This window comes from Syngnathus floridae, chromosome 2 (assembly GCF_059516105.1).
Source record: "Syngnathus floridae isolate MCC-2025c chromosome 2, RoL_Sflo_1.0, whole genome shotgun sequence".
Lineage (NCBI taxonomy): Eukaryota > Metazoa > Chordata > Actinopteri > Syngnathiformes > Syngnathidae > Syngnathus > Syngnathus floridae.
This window is the reverse complement of record NC_142414.1, coordinates 14,411,742-14,430,118: the sequence shown is the minus strand read 5'-3', so window position 1 is coordinate 14,430,118 and position 18,377 is coordinate 14,411,742. Positions and strand designations below refer to the sequence as shown.

The following is an 18,377-nucleotide window of genomic DNA, read 5'->3' as shown; positions in this document are numbered from 1 at the left end:
GTCTTACCTCAATCAATAAAACACGTTTTGGATGAAATAGAGCAGACAGAGAGATAAGCTTTCTCTTCCAACATCAGTGTGTGACCGTACAGATTAAGTCAAGATAAGTGACCTAATGATTTTGTTGCGTATCCAAAATTCTGACTATTATTATTAAGATTGCTGCCCCTTTGATGTGAATTGGTAATCTGAAATCGTTCTGGACGCGGAAAATTGGTTTTGAAATTGATTTATGAAGATGCAAGTGCATCGAATTGAGCTGAATTTAATTAATTCACGCACACACGCGCGCGCAGCTGCACGCACACACGTACGCACATACACAATTTTTGAAAAACTAATTCAATGTGTTTATATGTATATACTTTCAATTATATATTTTTAATTTATAGTCATCAATATTTTGAATTGATCATCAAAACAGAATGTTTATCATTTAGATTCTTGGATTCTTAATTATAGGCAGCTATTATCCAAATAACTTTGTAAAAACTTGATATTTTCTCAGTCAGCTTCATGATGATGCATGATACGTTATGACCTGGAATGACTTTAAATTCATAGCTCTGCATTATCAAGAGTTGATATCTTAAATGTCGTGACCTCATAATGTATTTGAGACCATTTAAATTCAAAGGTCTTTTCAAACCTTCTCCTGTATTTGACACTTTCCAGCCTCCATTTGGTACATCTGTAAGCCTTCCAGCAGGTGGCAATGTAAGATTGCATTGAACAGATTTTACCGTTGTCCACTGTCCATAGTTGGATGTAGAAACTAATTGGTGAAGAGTCTCTGAGTGCTTCAAAAATTGCACGCTGCAGATTCTAAATTAAACTGTGTCTGTCCGGGAGACCCCACCCCACCCTGCACCTTCCTCTGCATATAACCTGAAAACTCCCTAAAACTACTGTTCAATCATTGACGCCTAAAAGTACTACAAATACTCCTAGATGTACTCTAAATACTTCTCTTACCTTTCTTTTCATTTTTACTGAAAATTTCCCGAATAAAGGAAAGTTAAGGACATAACAGTTCAGCATGTATTTCGTAAAGATGTAATGCAAATTTATACATTTTAAATGTATTGTACTGTAAAATAAATCAACAAGTGCGGCACAGGATTTTAAATGAACGGTTTGCAACAGAAATACCAAGCATAACAACAAACAAGTTTCTATTTAGTGCATCAAATTTGAAGAAGCAATATTTAGGAATTTATACTACTAAAAAATACTTGTTATTTGATGAACTGTATTCATTCATTGTATCCACTGTGGTGTCAGGAGCTGCAACAATATTAAAACAGTTGCAAAATAAAATAATCAAAAAATGTTTCGTTTTCGCCACACAGCACCATTATGTGTGCTAATAGGTGTGTGTTGAGTGCCACAATTGATGTGGGATCATATCTCAGGGTGATATAATTCATGGTAGAGGTCCCCCAAGGCTCAGTTCTTGGCCCCCTCCTATTCATCTGTTACCTCTTTCCTCTTGGTAATGTCATCCGCAAACTTAATCTGGACTTCCACTGCTATGCGGATGACACCCAGATCTATATACGCACCACACCAACCCATAACCCTTCCCTCACCCACTTTGAAACCTGCATCTCTACAATAAAAACATGGCTGTCCCACAACTTCCTCAAACTCAACAGTGATAAAACAGAGCTCCTCCTCATAGGCACTAAATCCTCCCTTAATAAAACTGGATCCATCACACTCACCATCGACTCCACAAACATCACTCCATCCCCCCTGGCACGCAACCTTGGCGTTATTTTTGACCCCACACTGTCCTTTCACCCTCATGTTAGCTCAGTTGTCAAGACCTCCTACTTCCACCTCCGACGCATTGCCAAAATCCGGCACTGCCTCTCTCTCCCTGCCGCTGAATCCCTCATCCATGCCTTCATCTCATCCCGGCTTGACTTCTGCAACTCCCTTTTCACTGGAATCACTGCTCACTCACTCCATAGACTGCAACTAGTCCAAAACTCTGCTGCCCGTCTCCTTACCCACACCTGGTCCCGTGAACATATCCCTCCTGTTCTCCGCTCTCTTCACTGGCTCCCCATTGAGGAGCGCATCATCTTCAAGATACTCCTCCTCACCTTCAAAGCCCTCCACAACCTGGCTCCCACTTACCTATCCGACCTCCTTGTCCCCTACTGTCCTGACCGCCCCCTCCGATCCTCCAACACCTCACGTCTGACAGTCCCAAAATCTAAACTCAAATCCTTTGGGGACAGAGCCTTCTCCTGCACTTCACCCCGAGTCTGGAACTCTCTCCCTCAGTCTGTCTGTGACTCACCCACACTCCCCATATTTAAGTCTCGTCTAAAAACTTACCTCTTGTCTCAAACCTATGACCTCCCCTACCCATAACTGGTTTCCTCGTCTTAATTTTATCCCATTGTCTCTTCCCCGTCCCCCTACCCCTTCCCTCCTGTTTGTCTTTGCCTTCTTCCCTGTAAGCGTCTTTGGGTTTTTGAAAAGCACTATACAAATTTAATGAATTATTATTATCATTATTAGGTGTTCCGGCTATTTTAAACCTCTTCTTTATGTTCAATGGATGTTCATAAGCACCCAAGGGTCCATCAATTATGAATACTGTACTTGCAACCAGCCCATCATAAATCACCTACAAAAATAATGGGTACAACTTAGTGTGTATTTGTGAATCATCAGTACACCCTGTCCTCCCCACGCACACCCTTGCTGCACATACTCCCCACACCCTGTCATTGGGTCACAGGTTCTTACACAACCTCCAACATTCTTTCTCTCTCTCTCTCTCGCTGTCTTCCAATGTACACCCGAACAGCCACCTTTGCTGTATGACGCAGAACTGCTTATCTGCAGTATATAAAAGGGATATATTTTTAAAAACACCTCTTATTATGGTGGTGAGCTGGCGAGCATGTTGCCTCACAGTTTTAAGGTACGGGGTTCTCTTTGTGTGGAGTTTGCATGTTCTCCCCGTGCCTGCGTGGGAGCACATGCAGGCACGGGGAGAACATGCTAACCCTCAAGAATGCCCTCATGCCATTCTTAAGGGACTGGCGTCCGCACTGTGACAACTAAAGGCCTCGATTTGGCCCGCTGGAAGCACCGATGTTAGCCCAGTCAGAAAATATTCCCCCTGACTATCACCATCAAGTATCCTGACAACTTGTTATTTGATGAACTGTATTCATTCATTGTATCCACTGTGGTGTCAGTAGCTGCAACAATATTAAAACAGTTGCAAAATGAAATAATCAAAAAATGTTTCGTTTTCGCTGTTGTTTTCCTTTCTGTCTTTCAGCCTTGACGATCATCTTTGGCTGGGCTGTCTCCCTCTGGCACCTGCTGGTTTTATCTCCAAGTGACCTTACTGTAAACATTCTCCTCCATTCTTGCACATACACTGTTCCACCTCATCCATTCATCATTCTTTCAATTTTGTCATTTTGTATGGAATTATGTGAGTTTTTGGCTGTGACATCATCTACGTATTTAATAATGTTCCCTGACTATGCAAAGTTTGTACTCACCACTTACCATGTTTTTGTTTCTTTGTTCTTTTGATCTCCATTCTCCCAAGCGAGAAGATTCCTGGAAAGGTGCTGACTCCTATTTTTTATTTCAGGCCACGGCGATGCGCAGAACTGTAGTAGCTACAGAGGTGTTGTTATGTTGATTAAGCAAAGCATGAAGATATGGGAAAGAATGTTAGAAGCGAGGCTTGGAAATCTCTACTGGACAAAATAATGGAGAGTGTGGCAGAGATGAAGATGTTGCAGGACATGCAGATGGTTGGTGTGACCGCACAGAAAGATATGGAAACGACTGCATAAGTTATCCACCTGTTCCTAATTCGTTTCGAGTCTATGTTATTGTTCCAATTTTTTACATTTAATACTCTCCCACCTATTTGATCCTATCTTGTAAAGGTCTACAATTTTTTTTATAAGCTATTTTAAAACTCTCCACACTTGTTACCAGGCTTTGGCTCCATTTCACGATGTTGTCTCCCATTCACTTAATTTCTGCCGAGCTGCTTCTTCTCCTCCGTCTAGCATGTTGAAGACTTAAAAACCATCGAATCTGAAAACACTTAAAATGTCACAATTCCCCCCTTTTATATTTTTTGTTTTTTCCTCCCCCTTTTGACACATTCTAAAAAATGTGTCACTATGGTTAAAAAGTAAAAATAACAATGCCCATGGTAACATACCCATCGCCAGCTGGACTTCGGTGTACCTCCAGATGCCATCCTGGCTTAGACTCACCAATTCTCAGTCCCTGAAACTCGACTGGCAGCATCTCACATGGCTGTATGAACAAAAGCCATCACCCTCCTGTAGTTGTGCACGCAGCTCTCCGCACAATAAACATTCATGATACCAACAAATAAAAATAAAATTCATAATTATAAACAAAAATAATCCACACCCGGGCGCGTCAAACGTATGAAATTGAAAACTGGAACCTGCCGAGCCTGTCCTGAAAACAATCACATTTACAAACTCATTATGAAAAGTAAGGGGTTAGTTGTTAATGCATGTTCACAGACATGACACAAAATTCTCCAAGACTGCAGTTGTCAACCTGCAAAGTAAACACGAGTTTAACAAATAAAGCACAATCTGCTCCCTGGGTTGCTGTTAGAGGCTGCAATACAATTAGGTAAAATATCAAAACAAAGCAAGTGATCACAAATTCCGTCACATACATTTCGTCAAACTGTCAGGTAAGTCCAGAGTTGTTGTCTTGGCTCAGAGTCTTGATTGTCAATGCTTGTATAGTCATGTCTAGTCATAATCTTGAAATGGGCCTTCTCCATTGAAGTCTTTTGTTGTCAATGGTGCCCCAGAGTAATTTTGCGAATTTTGCGAAAACGGAAAATTTTCGGAACGAGAAAAACTGGAAGCGCTTATCTCGTGAATATTTGGAATACGTCAAAAGTGGAATGGAGTGAATCGGATGAATTATGTGGAAGAAGAAGCGGGACAAAAAAGTGTGGAGAATAAAATAGCATAATAATAATAATAACTAGAAAATGCAATTTCTGGAGAAATTGTGTGTGAAGGCGAAGACTTTGAATAATTTATTGGGGAATGATGCCGAATGATGTTGAAATGAGTTGAATTACTTGGGAAATGTGGAAAATAAAAGTGTAAAACGAAATTTTGGAGAATTTGTGGTGAAAATTTTTAATTTTTGATAAGTGGGAAGTTGTGGAATACGTCCGAAGATGATGAACAGTTGAAAGTTTGAACGGGTTGAATCGGTTGAAAAATGTAGAAATTAGAGTTGAAAACTGAAATTTTGGAGAATTTGGTTGAAATTCAAATTTGAAAGTTTGGAATTTTTGGTAAGTGGGAAGTTGTGGAATAGGTAGGCAAAAGATGAAGAATTGAAAGTTGGAAAGGGTTGAATCGGTAGAGAAATGTAGAAATTAGAGTAGAAAAATGAAATTTTGGAGAATTTAGTTGAATTTAAAATTTGAAAATTTGGAATTTTTGGTAAATGGGAAATTGTGGAATAGGTAGGCAAGAGATGAACAGTTGAAATTTGGAATGGGTTGAATTGGTTGAAAATGTAGAAATTAGAGTAGAAAAATGAAATTTTGGAGAATTTGGTTGAATTTCAAATTTGAAAGTTTGAAATTCTTGGTAAGTGGGAAGTTGTGGAATAGGTAGGCAAAAGATGAAGACTTGGAAGTTGGAATGGGTTGAATCATTAGAGAAATGTAGAAATTTGAGTAGAAAAATGAAATTTTGGAGAATTTGGTTGAATTTCAAATTTGAAAATTTGGAATTTTTGGTAAGTGGGAAGTTGTGGAATAGGTTGGTAAGACATGAACAGTTGAAAGTTGGAATGGGTTGAATCGGTTAAAAAATATAGAAATTAGACTAGAAAAACGAAATTTTGGAGAATTTGGTTGAATTTCAAATTTGGAATTTTTGGTAAGTGGGAAGTTGTGGAATAGGTAGGCAAATGTTGAACAGTTAAAAGTTGGAATGGGTTGAATCGGTTGAAAAATGTAGAAATTAGAGTAGAAAAACGAAATTTTGGAGAATTTGAATTTCAAATTTGGAATTTTTGGTAAGTGGGAAGTTGTGGAATAGGTAGGCAAAAGATGAACAGTTGAAAGTTGGAATGGGTAGAATTGGTTGAAAAATGTAGAAATTAGAGTAGAAAAATGAAATTTTGAAAAATTTGGTTGAATTTCAAATTTGGAATTTTTGGTAAGTGGGAAGTTGTGGAATAGGTAGGCAAAATAATAGAGAATGGTGTAGAACATATGTGTGAATGCCATCGCCTTCACACAATAAAATATGTTTGCAAACTACCGAAAGCACATTTCCCTTTAATTCCAAGGGAGACCCCTACCTGTGACGTCAGCCATAAAGCGGGGGCAGGCTTTGCACAGTGACGTCACCCTGAGCAGCATCCCGTTTAAAAAGCTCGCGCTGGACACCCGGGCTCTCACAGGATCAGCAGCAGGATCAGCCAACCCCCACCCAGCGTGTGTTTGGTTCCATAAAGACGTGCGCTGAGTCTGCCCGTCGATGAGATTCTTCAAGCTGATGTTCAAGTGTTTTGTGGACTGTTTCTGAAGAAAAAGAGAGAAAGACGGAGAGAGAGAGAGAGAGAGAGAGAGAGAGAGCGAGAGAGAGAGAGAGAGAGAGAGAGAGAGAGAGAGAGAGAGAGAGAGAGAGAGAAGCTTTTGGATATTTTTGTCCGAGCGCCTTTTTGATTGATGGATAGGCAGAATGCGCCCCCCCTCCCGTCCACCTGCTCGCTGATGCCCCCGGAGGAGGCCGGGAAGACTCCCCTCGGAGGTGGGCTGATGGCGGCTGCGGCGGCAGGGGCCAGGCTGGACGGATCCGGGTCGGACTGCCCCGGACTCGGACCCAAGGGCAAGAAAGGTGGCGTGATCGTGGGGCCGCCGCCGGTGCGTCAGGAGCGCGAAACATGGAGCAGACAGATGGACTTTATCATGTCGTGCGTGGGCTTCGCAGTCGGCTTAGGGAACGTGTGGAGGTTCCCCTACCTGTGCTACAAGAACGGAGGAGGTGAGTAAATACTCGAGCGCTCAAGCCCTCACTCGCGCCGCCTCCACGGCTGTTCACCTTCATGCCGACGAACAGCGAACAAGTAACGGTTCAATAGCTTAGTATACTAATGGCGTTATTTCCAGGAAAAAAAATTCTGATGAAAAAAGAAAACGAGAGGTTTTTTTTTTTTTTTTTTTCAAAAAAGGTCTGAATATTATTTTTTCAAGAGCTGGGGGGTGGGGGTGGGGGTAAGAAAAACAAAACAAACACAACCGAGCAAACAAATGAAACAAAAATTCCAAGGATAGTGTTACAACAATACCATAATAGTTGTATTTTGTGATGATAGAATTCTTAGCAAAGTATGAATGGAAATCATTGAGTCACTTTTTTCACCAAGGTAAAACGTCATGAAACAAGAGAAAATGGAATCTTTATCAAAAAGAAATCCTATTTTTACAAGGAAAATATTCACAATTAAACAAGTTTTTTACCCCCAGAAAATGACAAATGACAGTTGTATTTTTCAGATATAAGCAATTTGTAATAAAACAAGAAAAAAATAGCCAAATGATGGGTGTAATTTTTAAATTAAAGTTTATAGTTAGCAAGATAAAATGTGTAAATTCACCAAGATAAAAAGTTGACAAATGGCATAATGTTACCACAATCAAATCGTTTTTTTCCAAATAAGAATTTACAATAAAGCAAGTCATAGTGTTACCACAATCAAATCATATTTTTCCAAATAAGAATTGACAATAAAATGAGAGAAAAAATCAAGATTTCCAGACAACACCAGAATAGTCCTTTCCAAGGCTAAAGACCCCACCCAAAAATGTCAACAATGTATCAGCAAGAAATAGAGGTAACATTCAGAAAATCAGGACATTATTTTGTGCTTACACAAATGGCTGTGAGAAGCCATTTTTAAAATAGATGAAAAGAAAGGAGCCTGGTGGAAGGCAATCCAAGCGTCCAACCAAATCGCCAAAGACACAATGCCCATTTTTTTTGTGTCCCCCAGGATGAATAGGCTTTGAATATTTGCTGGTAGCATACATCTAGAAGCTTTGTACACATTTAACTGTCCTGCAAAAGTGATTAAGTCTTGGAGCTTCATTATTCCAGTGTTTCTAAAGAGGTCGTTCGTGTGAGAATTGTACGGCTTTTTGCAAATGATCCTCAGTGCTCTTTTCTGTTGTTTGTAAAGTGCTTCTAATGATGTCTGGTATGCGTGACCCCAGACCTCCGAACAATAATATAGATGTGGCTCTATGAGTGTCAAATACATTATTCTTAAAGCAGATGTACTAATTTTATTTTGCAACCTCCACAGAATGGCCATATTTCTTGATATTTTTTTGCACAAGTTTGTAATTTGTTGTTTCCAGTTAAGTAAACAATCAAGTGTTATGCCAAGCATTTGATACTCATTAACTCGTTCGATCTTGATACCGTTTGACACTAAGTTTAAGTCTTCGCTTGGTTAACAGTATATGTTGCAAAAGCTGCCATATATATGCACGTCAGTAACTTTGGATTTGTGGTATGGGCAGCTAAGCCGCAAATAATTGCCCAGGTCACCTTTACTCACCTGTAGAACTTGACTTGACAAAAGCTGGTGAGACATTCCTCTTTTTGTCATGCAGTTTGATGGCCCATTTTATGACGTTGACCAATTAAAATATTTTTAGGATTATCTTCACATACATGCATGTTCAGAGCTAAATTAATTGAAAATCATTAACCCTATGTTTTTAGAATGTTTTTTGGATTTTAAATGTAGTAAATTTGCATTGATTGGCAGTTTTCGTAACAAACACAGTCAGCTGTCAGTTGTACTGATCTATTGGCCTCCTCCAATGCACATTACAGGGGCAGAGCTGCAGGGTGGCCAGAGGTGACCAAGGTCACCCCTTGTCCCTCTGTGGCCACTCCCTTACCTTCCTTCTTTTTGATGTCTGGATTTTTTTTTGTTGTTGCCATTTTCACATTTGATTTGAATGAATGAGCCCCTGATTGTAGAAAATTAACGAGTAAATGAAGCTCAGCAAAATGTTGCTTTCTTACTTAGATTTGTTCTCACTTGATTATGAGTGTATTGGACATTGTTATGTGACAAGTTTTTTGTTTCATGTAACATTGAATGTGGATTTCATAGTATTAGTAGAGTATTTCATCGTAAAAAAATAGTAAAAATAGTAAAACACTAGCCACACATCACCCACCGAAAAATGTCTGGCTACGCCCCTGTGCACACCGAGACACACATGCTAATATTCTCTCATGTACACACACACACACACACACACGCACACACAACAGACACGTAAAAAAACACACATAGGCAAATGCACATCTTCGAGAACAGTCCAGTTGTGGTCAATTCAGTGCCCTGAAAATGCAATGGCCTGGTTGAATGAGAATCAACATCTTAGATGGTATTTTATTTGATGTTTATTTGAGGGGCCAAATGCAAGAAGGAAGACAGTCAAAGACGCGACTTGCACGCCAGCCCAAACTCAAATGCTGTGGCCAGTAGAAGTGTAATATGAAAGCAAGGTTGAACCTATAATTGTTTTTCTATAAAGTGACAGGGAATTTGAATCATTTTATAACAATGTTGTCTTTTAAATAGCAAGATGAATTGTAAGTCATTGCCCTTGTTGGAGGAGTTTGCTTGTCTTGGTAATGTTACCATGTCTTTCTGTTAATTTTCTTTTGTAAATAGTGTTTTTCTAAAAATAAAAACTCAATTAGCACACTGACTTAGCTGGGATTAGCCAGATTATCTTGCTCACTGTAGCATTGGCTGCATCTTAGCACGTTAACACTTTCTGCTCTCAGCCAATGGTGCGTGTGATGTGATTCAGTCGACGCGAACGCTGAATGTGAGCTTGTCATTAACATCAACTTTTGTGTCCTTTTGTGTTCTATGATGGCCATGTGTGTTGCCTCTGTGTCCATTTTGCTTTTGAACCATTTTAGCCGTAGCCATGCAAATGAAACTTCTCAAAGGTGGAGATTTCTGTCTGAATTTGTCATCTTTTACTTGAGGTCTTTAAATATATCAATAAATACCATTTACATTTCCTCGTTACTGTCATTAGCTGGTCTCAAACCTGTGATTGTTGGTCGAGTCAAAACCACCATGCGACCTATTTGCACAATTTATTTCATCACATAGAGTATGCCAACAATGACAATAGCTTTCTTACACTGACGATGATGTGTTGTATGTTGGCCCACAATACATATTGCGTGTTGAGTGTCGTGAGTTCACCGTTATTGGCGGCGTACGTGACAAAGGGTAGAGCAGGTTAATTGTTAACTTGCCAAGGTCGTTTAGGAACATTTCTACTTCTGTGTTCCCGGTCAGGCGTCTTCTTCATCCCTTACCTGCTGATGGTCATTGTGGGCGGGGTGCCCATCTTCTTCCTGGAGATCTCGCTGGGTCAGTTCATGAAGGCGGGAAGCATCAATGTGTGGAACATCGCGCCGCTATTCAAAGGTAGATCACGCCACTCCACACCATTTACTGTCCTAATTATGTCTTCAAGAAATTGAAAAACGCATCCCGCAAAGAGGACTCACAAAGTTCTGTAGAGGAAAAAAAAGTTGAAAAATGTCAGAGCTTCTCAATTATATTTGAACATAATAAATCAAAGTGGGTTTGACTTTTTTTTAATAATAATCATTAAGGGTGGATGTGGAAAGTTTGAAAATGATTGTCCTATACTTCTTTTCAGGTTTGGGCTATGCATCCAATGTGATCATGTTTTTCTGCAACACCTATTACATCATGGTGCTGGCGTGGGCTTTATACTACCTCATCAAGTCGTTCAGCGCCAAACTGCCGTGGTCCACGTGCGACAACCCCTGGAACACCAACACCTGCGCGGATGCCTTCAATCTCCACCAATGCTACAACGCCAGCGCCAACGCCTCCATCGCCGGCAGCAACCTCACCTGCGCCCAAGTGGCCCAGGCCAGATCACCCATCATCGAGTTCTGGGAGTGAGTCGTGCTAGCGCCGCCTACTTGTGGTTTTTTTTGTTTTTTTTAACCAAGAAAATTGAGATTATGAACTTCTTTTAAGAGGGACTCCTGGCCAAGAGGCATCAAAAAGTTACAGTTTCAACTTCATTAAAACATCATGTGTCAACAACAACAAAATTACAATATGAACACAATTTAAAATGACTTCAATTAGATGAAACATGTTAAAAGTTAAAGAAGCTGCCTTAAATGTTCTCAACCTGGATTTAAAGTCATTCGATGATGACTAATTTCCAGTCCTCTTGCAACAATGTCCTTGTAGAAGGGGCGGCAAAGACAAAAGCCTTTTTTTCCAAACTCAGTCCGGGCTAACGGAGCTGCTCGCAACATGTTATTTGAGTGTAAGAGTCAACACTTCTCCAAGTGATTAAGTGACAAATGTATGACGGCAGGAGTCCAAGAATAGCCTTGTAAATAAGAGTGGACCAGTGAGCCAACCTCCTGCTGGCCATCCCACTTCACAATGATGGGACGAAGCCCCCCATTTGCATTGAGCTGAAGCGTTCATATATGTATAACGGGTCCCCATAATCTAAAATGGATAAAAAGGTAGCAGTGACGAGTTGCTTTCTGAATCATGCACTTGTTACGTCCGCCTGTGCAAAGTCTAGCAAAATACGAAAAGAAAAAAACTCCACCCGTGCACTCTGCAAACGAAAACGAAATTGGGGCCTATCAGGTGATATGACTTTCACTGTCACATAACATGTATGCCTGTGTGTGTGTGTGTGTGTGTGTGTGTGTGTGTGTGTGTGTGTGTGTGTGTGTGTGTGTGCACGCACAGGAACAAGGTTCTGAACATCTCATCGGGCTTAGACGACCCAGGTCAAATCAACTGGGAGTTGTTGTTGTGCCTGATGGCCGTGTGGCTGCTCATCTACTTCTGTGTGTGGAAAGGCGTTAAATCTACTGGAAAGGTAAAACACGCCGACAAGACAACGCACTAATACCGCATGATGCAGAATCCCACTGCTCGCATCATCAGTCAGCCACATCAGAGTGGTTGAACGCAGAGTCACTCACTTACAATAAGGCCCCAACTCATACTGACCTTGTCTGTGTCATTGTGCCCGAGTGTGTGTGAGTGGGCGCGTGTGTTTCTGCATGTGTCTGAGTAGGTTTGCATATATTTTGGCATGTGCATGCATGTATGTGTGTGGGGCGCAGTGGTGCGCGTGGTCAAAGGTCACGTGATCAGCTGTCAAACCAAACGAGCCAAACTCAACCCCGAATGTGTGTGCGCATTTGATTTGACTGCACAACCGTACACACTGCACGCATGCGGTCACATGGGAGACTAAGCGTTCCCATGGCAACGATGATGGGCGGAGGCCTGAGTCGGGTCACGGCGAGGCTGTGATGTGGCAGTCTGTGATTTGTCCTTTGTGGAAGGGGGAGGGGTCATGTATTCTGCAGTGGGACGTGACTGAGAGACGTTATGTGTGCGTACGTGTGTGCGTGTGTATCAATGTTACATAATGCGTCACATGAAGATGTGTGAATGCGTGTATTCTAGCTATGACATCACATCACATACCACTATAGGACAATAAAGCTTTGACCTCTGCATTGAGGGAAAGGAAGGTCATGACAGAGCTTTGCTGTCAAAGTAATCAAACTACGGCCCGCATTTCAAACCATGATTCGAACATCTCATTTAATTTTCAAAAAAAATCTTCAAATATGCATGTAAAATATACAAAATATCTTGTTGAATACAAATATAATTGAATGTATTAATAAAATAACACTGGTCAAGAGAAAATTTTAATCACCTATATTTCATATGTCCCACCCACTAAAAGTTTTTTCAAATTCTGGTTTCATTCTTTACTTTTTTTTAGCACAACAGGTTTTTGTGATATTTTCTTTTTTTGTTTTGTTTTATCTCTGAACTATAAAAGTTACACAATCGTTTTTTGTGAATAATTCTATTCAAAGTAACTGACCAATTATGGAATTAACACGAACATAAAAATGTAGACCTTTTTTTAATTATTTCACACTGTAATAGATTAACCGATGACATTGAGTATTATATGACTATTGAATATCATTTAATGTATATGTATTTCTTAAAATAAGATAATACAACTTTCTCATTTTTAAAATATTTAATTTAATTCAAATTAATTTTTTATAAAATAAAAAAACATTCACTAAGAGTGTTTCTAGTAATAAAATGATGATTTAAATTGTGATATCATGAAGCGACTAAATTGAACAATTGTTTCATAAAATAAAATAAACAAATGTATACATACATAAGACATTACCAATATGAATTTGTATTGCAATATATCAATCAACCAATTATTTTGTGAAAATAAATGAAACATTGTTGGAGTCACTGATGCCGAAGTGCTTGCGTGTCCTGTCATTGTTCAAGGTGTACCCAGTGACCCTGAAACCGACAAGTAGTATGAATGCTGTGATCAAATCATCGTACTTTGTACTGGTAGATATAAAATTGCCAACAATTATATTAAAGGACTAAAAACAAGCTTGAATAAAACATGCACCGGAACAATAAATGCAATTTTACCAACATAAAATCATTGTTAACATGAAAGCGGCAAAAATAGTGAGTCTTTTGAAATGTGTGAAGTAGGTCACAATGACCAATGAACCAGCCCAAATCTACAACATCAAGTGAGTAATACAGTCCTCTGATAACAACTTTATGCACTCTATGCATGAGTGTGTGTCTGTGCGTGCGTGCGTGCGTGCGTGCGTGCATGTGTGTGTACTTGTGGACTCTCACGGAGCTTGGCTCTCAATACAAACATTCCGTTTAGTGGGTGGTACAAAATGATATGAGGTGCTCAAGGTGACTCGGAGGCGCACATACACACACACACACACACACACACACACACACACACACACGCAAAGAATGAGAGCAGTAAAAATAAATGTTGATGAAAAAAACTCAAAGGATGAAGCCACATGAGCTACTTATTAAACCTCACGTACTATTGGGGTCAGATTTAACCAATGAAAAAAAGTCTTATTATTTACCCTGAAAATCAGCTAAAATCAAACATGTACTTTTGTAAACGGGCCAGTGGAATCAATGTTTAAAGGGAGTTTGAAAGACTTCCGACCACCACATTTGTACAGGTTGCCACAAATATGTTCAAATATGTAACGAGAATAACGCGTTTGCGTTTTCCTCAACGTATGCTTTTCAGATTGTGTACTTCACAGCCACCTTCCCATACGTGGTGCTGATCATCCTGCTGGTCCGCGGAATCACGCTGCCCGGAGCGTACGACGGCATCATGTACTACATCAAACCTGACTGGTCCAAGCTGAAGGAGGCTCAGGTCAGTGGCGCCTCACTGAGATCAGAGACATACCCTTGGGGTAGGATTCATTTCAGGTTTGACTGTGAACACAGAGACACCTCATTTCATTGAGTGGATTGGCCGTTTCTGCACTACAATTAAGCTTCCTCAATTAAGTTCTATTGGCAAGAGAATGATCCAGTCCCCAGGGAAGCTGGAGCCCTGAGGGAAATTTCTTATGCATGTATGAAAATGTGAAGGGTTAGGGTTACTGTAGATGGTCAAATTCCACATGAGAGATCAACTTTGAGACGTGAATCTCACAGGTATGGATCGATGCCGGCACGCAGGTGTTCTTCTCCTACGCCATCGGTCTGGGAGCACTGACAGCTCTGGGTAGCTACAACCGCTTCAACAATGACTGCTACAAGTACGTGCACCGTGGTCGGGTGGAGGAACCATAAAATGGGAGAAGCTCGCTTAGCGTTTTGTGTTTTACCGCCTCCAGAGACGCCATTGTGCTGGCACTGATCAACAGTGGGACAAGCTTTTTTGCTGGCTTTGTGGTCTTCTCCGTCCTGGGCTTCATGGCGGCTGAGCAGAACGTGGACATTTCGCTGGTCGCCAAGTCAGGTGACCTCTATTTGGCTCGGACCTTGTGGGGCTAACTTCACAAAGTTTGAGGTTTTATGAGGCCGACAATTTCCATTCACTGTCACGGATCGGAATGGAGCAGGGCGACCAAATGCAGCTTGGACCAGGGTTTATTGAGGGAAAAGGTAGTTGGACGGGAGGATAAGGGGACAAACCAACAGAACCGGCAAACTAACATAACTAAACGGCCTAACAAATATCAACGGGACTGACCGACAGGGATGGCAAGCAAAAACAGAACTGACAGAGACGTGAGACAAGAAATAGTCCGAAAAGGGTGTAACATGCACACAAGACTTAAATACGCGACAGGTAACGAGAGGCATGTGACTGTGATTAGTACATTGATTGTGAGTAGACACAGGAAGGGAGGGGCGAGTACACAGACGCCGACAGAAACCATAATAATACAACCGGAGACGAGTCGTGACATTCACTTATAAAGTGCATGTGCGTGTCCGTGTGTTTGCGTGCATGTGTGTGCATGTGTGTGTGTGTGTGTGTGTGTGTGTGTGTGTGTGTGTGTGTGTGTGTGTGTGTGTGTGTGTGTGTGTGTGTGTGTGTGTGTGTGTTTGCCCACCCCAGGTCCTGGACTGGCATTCATCGCATATCCAAAGGCGGTCACTTTGATGCCGGTTGCACCACTGTGGGCCGCGCTCTTCTTCTTCATGCTGCTGCTGCTTGGTCTGGACAGTCAGGTGACACACACACACACACACACACACACACACAGAAACACACAGAGTGCGATGTTCACGGTGTCCTGTGTGCGTGTGCTCAGTTTGTCGGCGTTGAAGGTTTTGTGACGAGCATTCTGGATCTGTTTTCTGGTAAATATGAGCACCGCTACAAGAGGGAACTCGTTGTCGCCCTCTGCTGCTTCCTGTGCTTCATCATCGACATCTCCATGGTGACGCAGGTCGGTGGCCGCCGCCGGAACGTTGGCCTCACGCCGCATTGGGCCGGGATTCAACCGTTGACTTTGTTGCGCCCGCAGGGAGGAATGTACGTGTTCCAGCTGTTTGACTACTACTCGGCCAGTGGGATGACACTCTTGTGGCAGGCCTTCTGGGAATGCATTGTGGTGGCCTGGGTCTACGGTGCGAGCAATCATGCATCATTACATACATATAAAGACACTGTGAAGTCACAAGCATATCATTAGCTTCATAGCGGCGACCTCCCGGATTTTGATGCACACGGCACAGATTGGCTGTGACTCGTCTACTCGCGTCCCACAACGCCCAATTCTACCAGAGCAATGTCTACCCAAAGAAGGAACACGCTACTCATGCGCACTTTTATATGCCAGTGGTGCTGCTTCTCACAATGTCGTCGTCTCATGGCAGGCGCCGACCGCTTCATGGACGACGTGGCGCGTATGATCGGCTACAGGCCACTGCCCTGGATGAAATGGTGCTGGTCCTTCATCACGCCATGTGTGTGCATGGTACGTCCTCATTTAGGAATTTCATCGAGAATGTGGGAGTTTGGAAACAGTTTGAAATTTGAATAGTTTTGACAGAGCTGTGCAAGCTGGATGTCAACGGGCCAAATAATATCTGCATTGATAGATTGATAAGGAAAACGTGGATCAATGACAAGTGTGTGGCTTGCAGGGCATCTTCCTCTTCCATCTGGTCAACTACAAGGCACTGACGTACAACGACACGTACGTATACCCGTGGTGGGGTGAAGTGATCGGCTGGTGTCTGGCACTCTCGTCCATGTTGTGCATCCCGGTCAGTCTGGTCTACAAACTGTTCCGCGCCAGAGGCTCCTTTGCACAGGTCAGAGTTCACAACCAGCATGTTTGAGGAGTTGGGAGGGACAATTCATTGTAATGTATTATTTTGCTGACCCTGACTCCCTGTTTTGTGTTTGCAGCGCTGGGCTCATCTGACCAGCCCAGTGTGGGGGAGCCACCACCTGGAGTACATGGCACGAGACGTCAAACCGCTCAACTCGCTGTTGCCCGCCAGTGACGAGAACAAAGTCATCATCTTCGAGAGCGTCATGTGACCCCGAAAATCAGCCTGCTCGCTCGCTCACTTGCACTTTATCACACTCGTCTTCCTATCCGATCCGCCAAATTAAAAACACTGTGAAGCATCAGGTCTGGCACCAAAGCCAGGACCGGGTGCCGCCCGCTCCGCCAGCAGCCCAAAAAGAATATACCAGCAGAGGAAGATGAGAGTGGTCGTGTGCGTTGCCTTACACTGCTGTCTTAATGCAATTTGTTGTTCACCAGCCAATCAGAGAACTTTTATTTTGTTGACGCAAGTGAGAAGTATGTCTACTTTTAATGCAGTATGTTATGAGTATTTTAGGGCAGTAGGCCTACTGTAGGCTTTCGCAAGGACTAAAGGGATTTTGTTGTTATTGGTTCGAATGAGACACATAATACCATGCCCATTCACAAAATAATAGTGTTGCAATTAGTGTATTATTTTTACAACTATGTTCGAATTATTTCTATTTGGATGCAAACATCATGGCACTTTTACTTTTCCACCCTAACGTTCAAACTGCTAAACTTTGTTTGATTATTTGTGTGTATGTGTGTGTGTGCGCGCGCGCGTGTGTGTATTGTCCATTTTTGTAAATTATAATCACCAAAATCAGAAAACATACCAAATATGGGTGATGTAGGATCTTCTTCCAACAGAGATGTCAACACGTGATGTGTGTGTGTGTGTGTGTGTGTGTGTGTGTGTGTGTGTGTGTGTGTGTGCGCATATATATATATATATATAGAGAGAGAGAGAGAGAGAGGTTTTTGATTTCTGTTACTGTGAATCACTCCCCCCCCCCCAGCACACGCACACACAATGCATTTCAATGGCCCACAATGATGCAGATTTTTGTTAGTTGTGGGTCATCCTGGTCCCTATGAAACTGGCAAGCCAGACCCAATACCATACCCGCGATTGGTACAGCATTGGTTCTGGCTTGCCAGACAAGGGCCATACCCCCCACAAATACAGGGAGTCCAATTTAGACAAATAAACTGGTTAGGTAACAGTTAACGTCAGGTCAGAAATAGACCACTTTACAGTTTCTCACAGGGCATTGAGTATCTTCCTAGAGATTGGAAACACTATTCAATTCAGTATTTTTTTTATTATTTAAAATTTTTTCCTGAATTTTAGATTTTTATCTGTCATTGACATTATTCCTCCAACTTTAGCCTCTCAAAAGAAAGTGATTATCTTTGTGTTTAACCAAAATAATAAACTTCAAAATGCATAACTGATGAACATTTTGGATCTTATTTCAAATGTATCCAATTGCTGGGAATCTTTTGCATCTCGTC

The 18,377-nt window shown here is 41.6% G+C and overlaps 1 protein-coding gene across 2 annotated transcripts; it reads left to right on the top strand.

The window, feature by feature from the left end:
• Nucleotides 1-6,481: 6,481 nt before the first annotated feature.
• On the top strand, nt 6,482-18,321 carry LOC148402018 (sodium- and chloride-dependent creatine transporter 1-like). Of its 2 annotated transcripts, XM_088358284.1 has the most exons (13): nt 6,482-7,073; nt 10,438-10,569; nt 10,808-11,075; nt 11,902-12,034; nt 14,312-14,446; nt 14,734-14,837; nt 14,916-15,040; nt 15,647-15,759; nt 15,843-15,980; nt 16,059-16,161; nt 16,411-16,511; nt 16,681-16,851; nt 16,949-18,321. In XM_088358284.1, the coding sequence occupies exons 1-13, from the start codon at nt 6,758-6,760 to the stop codon at nt 17,081-17,083; spliced, it is 1,974 nt and encodes a 657-aa protein (XP_088214410.1). In that variant the 5' UTR covers nt 6,482-6,757; the 3' UTR covers nt 17,084-18,321. The 2 variants fall into 2 exon arrangements, with proteins under 2 accessions (XP_088214410.1, XP_088214401.1); XM_088358275.1 differs by having other exon boundaries at nt 15,843-16,161.
• The last annotated feature ends 56 nt before the right edge of the window (nt 18,322-18,377 follow it).

Excerpts from the sequence above, each read along its gene's own strand:
- LOC148402018 (XM_088358275.1), top strand. The coding sequence starts at position 6,758 with ATGGATAGGCAGAATGCGCCCCCCCTCCCGTCCACCTGCTCGCTGATG. Across the intron at positions 7,074-10,437 it reads GTGCTACAAGAACGGAGGAG|GCGTCTTCTTCATCCCTTAC; the intron begins GTGAGTAAATAC and ends GTTCCCGGTCAG. Across the intron at positions 10,570-10,807 it reads CATCGCGCCGCTATTCAAAG|GTTTGGGCTATGCATCCAAT; the intron begins GTAGATCACGCC and ends ACTTCTTTTCAG.